A 7,408-nucleotide genomic window follows, 5' to 3' on the forward strand; every position below is an offset into this window, starting at 1 on the left:
TAGCTGTACGTGTCCTGGGAGAATCCTGCCTGTGCCACAGGCCAGGTGGGGCAGAGACAAACTGGGCTGAGCTTGGTGCACAGTAACTCTGATGGCTGACAGCACGATGGGATCAGGATCTGAGGTTCTGGAACTCCCCCAGGGCCCTGCTGCCCAAGAGGAAGCCCTCCCACAGCCAGCTCACAGCAGTGAAGGTTGAAGGAGGAGAATGGAGGCCTCAGAATAGCGACAAGGGGGCCTTCCCTGGTCTTGTCTTTTCCTCACCAGCTTTTGCATCTCTGACGCCGATGCGAGTCCCAAGGTGCTAGGTTATTGTCCAAGGACACTCAGAAAGACAAGCATTCTTCTTTCTTTATTGTGGCTTTTCTGAAAGGCAGGGCAAGAACAATCCAAAGTGGCGCAGGGAATGCTGTGTCTTTAAGGAGGAGACCGGTGATTTGGGGCAGAGGCTTCCAGGGCCTTTGCCTCAGTCCCAGCTCCAGAAGGGACCCAGGGGCTTCGGGGTGCCTCAGGAACCGAGCCTTGCTTGGGAAACACTAAACCTGTGGGAGCGCCCCGGGCACCACCCAGAAGGGGGACTCTGGCTTGAACTTGCATGGTTTGCAGATCCTCACACGGTGCCCTGGGAAGGAGCAACAGGCAGACACGGCAGGCAGAGCCAGGGGTGGAGAGAGGGGAACACAATTAGGATTCACTTCTAGACACAATCTTAAAAAAGTCAAAGCATGGATCAAACTCTACCCTCCTCCCCAAGGCACAGACAAGGCCTTCAAGCATGACCAGCTAAGGCTATTTCATCCGTCAGAGAGAAATCCAATTTCCTCGCAGGAGATGGAGAGAAGATGGCTCAGCTGCTTGGTTGGCTCTGCCATTGAGGCAGAGGAGCCGGGTGGAGGCCAGGCCCACGTGCATGCAGGCCCTCGCACCCTCAGACCATCTTTCAGCAATGTGTATGACAGAACTGGGATGAAGTTATGGGACGAACAACCCACAAAAAAGGAAAAACTGCATGCACTAAGGAATTCTTCAGAGTTTTGTCTTCAACAGTAAAAAAATTTAATAATAATAAAGCACTATGATTATGAAGACTACGTTGCAACATAAAAAATGATTATGATATAGTGTGAATTTAAAAATTTTAAAAATGATATACAATAAAAAATAAAACCAGGCAAACATTTTGCATGACAAAACAAAGGAAACACGAATGAGAGACTTATAACTTATGGTAATAAAATTATTCTTTTCTTTTATTCTCCTTCTGTTTCCAGGCTATTTCTATGCAAGGAAGTGAGAGAGTAAGAACATAGGATCTGGAGCCAGGTCATTTGGGCAGAGCCAGGTTTACCATTTTACTAGCTGTGTGACCTTCAATAAGTTACTTAACCTCTCTGTGCATTGGTTCCTCATGTGTAAAATGGCCATAGTAATAGTACCTAAAGCTTAGGATTATTATGAGGTGGGCCTAAACAGCTGCCATCTGACCCCTTCCAGCAGGTTGAACGTTGCTTTAAGAACTGCCACTGACAGAGCAGCTGGCAGAGTGCTACTCGGTTCTAACACTGAGAAAAAGACCTTTTTGGTAAACTGGTCTGTGTAACTTTGGCAATTGGCCACTAGAACATTGATTTTTGAATATGATTTTGTTGGTCCCAGTTCCACCCACTCCCCCCCAACCCCCCAACCCTCGGAGCGCAGCACCTGCAGGGAAACAGCTCAGGAGAGCCTGGAGGCTGAGGAGCAGCTGATGTCCACGCGTGGGCCATCGCCCACCTGGGCACAGGGGCCGCTCCAGGCCACCTGGTTCTGTTCTCTCTCCAAAGGCAAGCCACGGGCACTCCTGTCAGTACGGGGAGCAGAGCTGGCACACCCGCCCCTGCTGGCCACACAAGGAGCCCCACTAGCTGAGAGCACATGGCTGCTGCTCCCTCCTGACCACCCTCCTGGCCCGCTCACTCTTCCTCCCGAGAAACAGTGGGCCGAGGGCAGGCAGGGCCTCTGGCTCCACCGTGGCGGTGAGGCTGACCCTAGCGAGGAGTGCGTGGCCAGCGGGTGGAGCGGGTGGTGCAGGTGGCTGAGGGCCACAGCCAAGTGAGTCCTAGGTCCCCTGGGGCACGCGAATCGCTTCACCAATGCACTGCGGGAAGCCGGAGGAGCGGGGAGTGTGGCTGCAGAGGGAAGTCCGGACACGCCAGACTCCTCGCTCTGCCTCAGTTTCCCTCAGTTCCGCACTCACTATGAAGCAGTGACCATGCTTCCCCGTGGTCTGGGCTTAACTGAAGATTGCTAAGGACATAATAGAACTGTTAGTTTTGCTCTTTTTGTTCTAAGTTGTTCAAATCTCTGCGATGGAATTTTACACATGTACACACTGAAAGAAGCCCCGGCCACCACGAGAGCCCTCACAGGGTGTTCTGGAGTCCTGTGTGACTCACCGTCTCCTGGCTCTGCGCACAGCAGTCGCTGGCTGTTTCTCGGGAGACATGTGCTAGCATGTGGTATGCACACGTCCTTAACTCCCCTCCCACCTCCAAGCAGGGACATCCTGGGGAGGGTCTGAGCATGGGTACATGCTGCTTCTCTTCCCTAGGTTTCTGCCTTCTTTCTTTCATGAAACACCTCCTGCGCCTGGTTGGGCCTCAGGTGGGAGCTGAGCTCCAGGCAGCCAGTCAGCAGCTCACTCTCCACTTGGCCTGGGTGCTGGGCACCCTGGGCTCAGGGTGTGAGGTCTGGTACTTCTACTGGCCCCTGTGGGAGGCGATGCCCTTCCTCAAAAGAGTGGCCTGAGGCTGAGCCACTAGCTCCCTCTGGTGCACAGGCTCTTGGAGCTGGTCAGGCCTAGGTGCAGAGAGCCAGCGGGAACAGGAATGGAGGGTACTTAATGGGCCTGAATTTTAGTGAGGGTTTTTTGTCCTGGATTGTAGCAAGAAAACAGTCATTGCTCTACATCAGTGTTTCCCAAACTTTTGACATATGTGTACTCCTTCTATAATTTTCGTAACGCTGAGTATCATGAGAACGTAGAATTAGGCACAGCTAAGCACGGTGCAGTGCATATCCCCACCAAACCCCGGCGCAACTCGTACCCCCACCAAACTCTTCCCGTACCCCTGGGGGTACGCGTACCGCACTTTGGGAAACACTGCTCTACATCAAGCATGTCAAACTGTATCCTCCATTACCAATGGTAGTGGAAGAGGAGCTGGTGCCTGAATCGGTCCTGGAGGGGACCTTAGGCTCTGGGGTGTGAGTGCTGGCACCTTGGCTCTGTCAGCCTGGCTGATGGCAGGCTCTGCAGCTTACCCTGAAGGACTGTGCTGCCCCGGCTCTAGGACCCACCTACCACAGGTCAGCAGAGGTCCAGCACTCCTACCTCTCACCCAGGCCAGCCCACGCCCACACATCAGTCTACCCCTGGCCTGGCTGGGACCTGGGTGCCTGCAGCCTCCCGCCACTGCATGCCTTCTGCCATCCAGCCATGCCCAGGCCTTCTCCCTGCCTGTACTTCGGAACTCTTGACCTGCCGACCTCATCTGTCCGACTTCTGTGCCAGCTCCAAGACCAGCCCTGCCTTGGTTGGTAGCTTCCATGAGCACTTCTCAACCACCTCCCTGTCCTCCATGCCTTCCTCTTGCACATCACAGACCCCTTGCCTGCACCCTCTCCCTCCACCCTTGGTTCCCCATTTCTTTTTTCTTTTTTTTTTTTAAATATATTTTATTGATTTTTTACAGAGAGAAAGAGAGAGGAATAGAGAGCTAGAAACGTCGATGAGAGAGAAACATCGACCAGCTGCCTCCTGCACCCCCCCCCCACCAGGAACGTGCCCGCAACCAACGTACATGCCCTTGACCGGAATCGAACCTGGGACCCTTCAGTCCGCAGACTGACGCTCTACCACTGAGCCAAATTGGTTTCGGCAGTTCCCCATTTCTTAATTGCATCCTGTTCTTTCATTTGACAGAACATATTGAGTTCAAAATGATTCATTTGTTGACTTTGGAGCTGGGGTGGCCAGTTTTCCCCACTGATGGGAGGCCCCGCGCAGCGGTCCTGTCTGTCCATGGCCCCTCCACACCAGGCCGGCGCAGGCTTGGGCGGGGCTGACATGGCCCCCCAGGGTGCAGTGCTCACCTTTCTGGGTCCTCAGGGCAGGATCAGGAACTTGGGAACAGCAGGGCTTGCCTTTCCAGGGCTTGACAGGAGGCCGAAGATGCCTTCTTCCTGAGGGCGGACACAGGGCGGTGGGGGTGGGGGAGCACTGGCTTGGTCTGTGCGGGAATGACTGGCATGAGCTTCAGCTCTCATGGCTCAGGGCGCAGACATGGCTCATGCCGTGGCCATTGAGCCTTAGATAATAACCCTAAATATAGGAATTATTTTATGTACACATATGCCTTTGCCACATACCTAAAATAGTACAAAGTTGTCAGCCATCTAAATGTCTAAGCATGTAAATTCATCATGCACATTCACTTGATGGCAAGTTATACCTAAAAATTAGTTGAATAGCACTGCTATGGAGAATCTGCCAGAGATATTCCTAAATGGACAGGAAACTTAATGGGGAAAGAGCTTTATCTTTATTAAATCCTCATGAAGGAGCAGTGGCAGCCTCCACCATGGTGAACGGAGGTCTGTCTGCACTGCCAGCCCTGTGTGTGAGGATGCCAGCCTTGCTCCATGTCTCAGACGCCCATGTCCATGCAGGCACGTCAGGAAACAAACCCTTCCTGTCATCTTGCTCAGAGATCACTGCTACTGGCATGCTGGTGTGAACGCTCTAGGAGCCAATCCTGACTGCTTGGTGAGCATCATATATGACACAACCTCGAACAAAAAGGCTGGCATGCAATACTGAAAAGAAACAATCAAAATGTTGAACACGGCTATTCTTGCAGCATAAAATGATAGGTGTTTTCACCCATATACAAACTTCCTCATCCCCAACCCCAATGAATGTTAACTAACCATAGCTACTAACACAAGAGTAAAAATAGGCAGTTTTTAGAGGGTTAGGTAAGAGAAAAAGCTCAAAATACTAGCTATCTACAAAATACTCATATCCACAGAGGCACAGGATCGCCCCCAACTTCTAAACCCCACGTGTGCCCTCTCATGCCTTCTGCCACAGCGTCTATGTGCATGAGTATGGGAAATGTTCAGACTCAGATAATCTATTAATTGCCCAGGAAATACAAACGTGTGCACCATACTGTCCGGTTGAGGCAGGTACTGTCGTCATTCCCATCCTGTAGGTACGGAGAAGCTGAGTAGCTTACCAGCCACCTAGCTGGTCAGTACTGACCACACCTGTACCTTCAGCTTCCAGAGGGGGCTCACACATTTACTGTGCTTTGAGCGTGGCACAGTGGCCCGTGATTCTGGCGGTGCAGAGCCACCTGGCGGGGAGCCCTCCCACCGCCTGTGCGCCGGAGCTGTGAGGAGATGATGGCCGTGGAGTGACACTGGGAAGTGCTGCAGAGACTCAGGACGACTTTGGGGCCCAGGCCTGCCAACCAGGGGCCTGGCCTCCAACTTCCTGATTCCAGCCTTCCCGATGCTGACACCCCGTCAGGCCCAGCACCCCGCATGGTCCTACCTTCCGCGGAGAAGACGGAGTTGCAGAGCAGCAGCATGCAGAGCAGGCCGGAGAGGACCAGAGCCCGCATGGTGCGGCCGGGCCTCCTGTCTGTCCGGGAGGCAGCTGCGCCCCGGAAATCCTTCCCAAGGACACCGAGTGCCGGAGAGGTGTTCCCAAATGGGCAGGGCACAGCAGCCTTGAAATTCTCATAAAGAGTAGAGTCAGCCCCTCCCAAAAGGAAAAAACCAGCTTTTCAGGAAGGTGAAAGCCTCTGGTGAGCTCCCAGGGGCCTCGGTGGCCGGAGCAGGAAACTTGCCAGTAAGAGCCACTTCCCTGGGTTGAACATTAACATTTCGTGTCCGTGATCATCTCATCCATGCAGCTCTTCCTGCTCGCTGCTGAGCTGTGCAGGAGGCTGGTGAAGCCTGGGGAGCGCTGAGAGCACTGGGGATGTGGGAGCAGCGGCTCCGGGGCCAGAGAGCTGAGCCAGGCTGGATCTGCTCCCACACAGCAGCGCCAGAGCCTGTGCTGACTGCTTCCCAGTGCTGAAGGGGCAAGCACTGCCTTCCTCCAGTCCAACGAGAAGCCCGGTGTGAGGAGGGTCTGCCTATGGGTGGGCCCTCAAGGTATGTGCGGGTTGAGTGCTAGGCCCAGGCAGAAGGCATGGAGCGGCCTCGGGCTTTTTTAGTGGGGCAGCCGTGAGATCCAGTGTGCTTCCCCTGGTGCTCTCATGTTCTCTCCTTTGCCCCAATACGCGTGCCCTTCTAACCAAGAGCAGGCTCCACTCCTGCCCACTGGTGCGTGGGACACGGTGGCATCTGGTTCAAGCCTCCAGGCCCCCTGCTCCCAGCAGCCCATGCAGATGCTCAGGCTGCCTGGGCCTGGCAGCCACGCCCTCCCCAGCTTCCCCCACTGGAGCTCAGGGAACAATTTAGACAAGTGTCCGTCAGCTCAGTGAGCCAATCAGGGCCCAGGGGATGTCATGACAGTCAGCCTGTGTGCTTTTGTGTGTTTAAACCATCCACACAAAGGGGCTGCTGGCTCGAGGTCCAACGTCCTGCTGATAGTCACCCAGTCCCTGGTTTCCTCTCCAGGAGGTTCCCAGCCTTGATGGCATCGCTGAGTGGGCATGGCCTCTCGGGGTGTGGCCAGGAAGATCTGAGTGGGGGAGGGTGTCTTCCAGAAACAACGCCAGTCTCGGTGCCAGGAGAGGTTTGAGGGCAGCCATTGTTGAAAGAAGGGACAGGGAGAGGTGGACTTGTCTTGAGCTGCATCTACCAGCAGCAGCTGTTCTAACTCAGGTGCTTCCTGAGTTAGAATACAGCCATGGTTCCTATCAAGAACTACTGCCACTGCTTTACTTTTATTGGGTGACTTGGGGTGCCACCACCAAGTCCTCTGGGAGACAGCATCCCTTTGGCTGCACTCACCCATTGCCTGCTGTCACAGCTACTCTGTACCGGCGCAGGGCAGAAATGCAGTCAAACTCGGATTTGAACTCTAATTGCTTTGCAATGGCAGAGACAGTAGGCGAAGCTCTGCCTACTGAAGAGAGGTACTCATCTGCTCCCAAGGTCCAGGCCGTGGGTAATTTTGCAGGCCCTCAGCCACCCAGCTATTGAGTCAGAAATAGATGCCAGCTTCTCAACACAGAACAGGATCATAAGGGCACTGACAGCTAAGAGCAGGAGCAACTGGCTCTCTCAGCTTCTGCTCCTTGCACAACCACACACACTGTTCTCAGATTTGCAGGTGTTCCTGGGAGTGCATGCTTGGCTGGAAGGATGGATTCAGATGTCAGCATCCCACCTGCTTTTAAATACT

The 7,408-nt window shown here is 53.9% G+C and overlaps 1 protein-coding gene across 2 annotated transcripts; it reads right to left on the reverse strand.

The window, feature by feature from the left end:
- Positions 1 to 335: 335 nt before the first annotated feature.
- Positions 336 to 5,841, reverse strand: CUNH10orf99 (chromosome unknown C10orf99 homolog). 2 transcript variants are annotated; one of them, XM_036461171.2, is made up of 3 exons: positions 5,603 to 5,827; positions 4,135 to 4,224; positions 336 to 622 (listed from the first exon to the last, which is right to left on the reverse strand). In XM_036461171.2, exons 1-3 carry the CDS (start codon positions 5,670 to 5,672, stop codon positions 537 to 539), a joined length of 246 nt encoding a protein of 81 aa, XP_036317064.1. In that variant the 5' UTR covers positions 5,673 to 5,827; the 3' UTR covers positions 336 to 536. The 2 variants fall into 2 exon arrangements, with proteins under 2 accessions (XP_036317064.1, XP_045426673.1); XM_045570717.1 differs by lacking the exon at positions 336 to 622 and adding an exon at positions 2,013 to 2,107 and having other exon boundaries at positions 5,603 to 5,841.
- Between the last annotated feature and the right edge of the window lie 1,567 nt (positions 5,842 to 7,408).

The sequence above is a fragment of the Pipistrellus kuhlii genome, unplaced genomic scaffold (assembly GCF_014108245.1).
Source record: "Pipistrellus kuhlii isolate mPipKuh1 unplaced genomic scaffold, mPipKuh1.p scaffold_m20_p_35, whole genome shotgun sequence".
NCBI lineage: Eukaryota > Metazoa > Chordata > Mammalia > Chiroptera > Vespertilionidae > Pipistrellus > Pipistrellus kuhlii.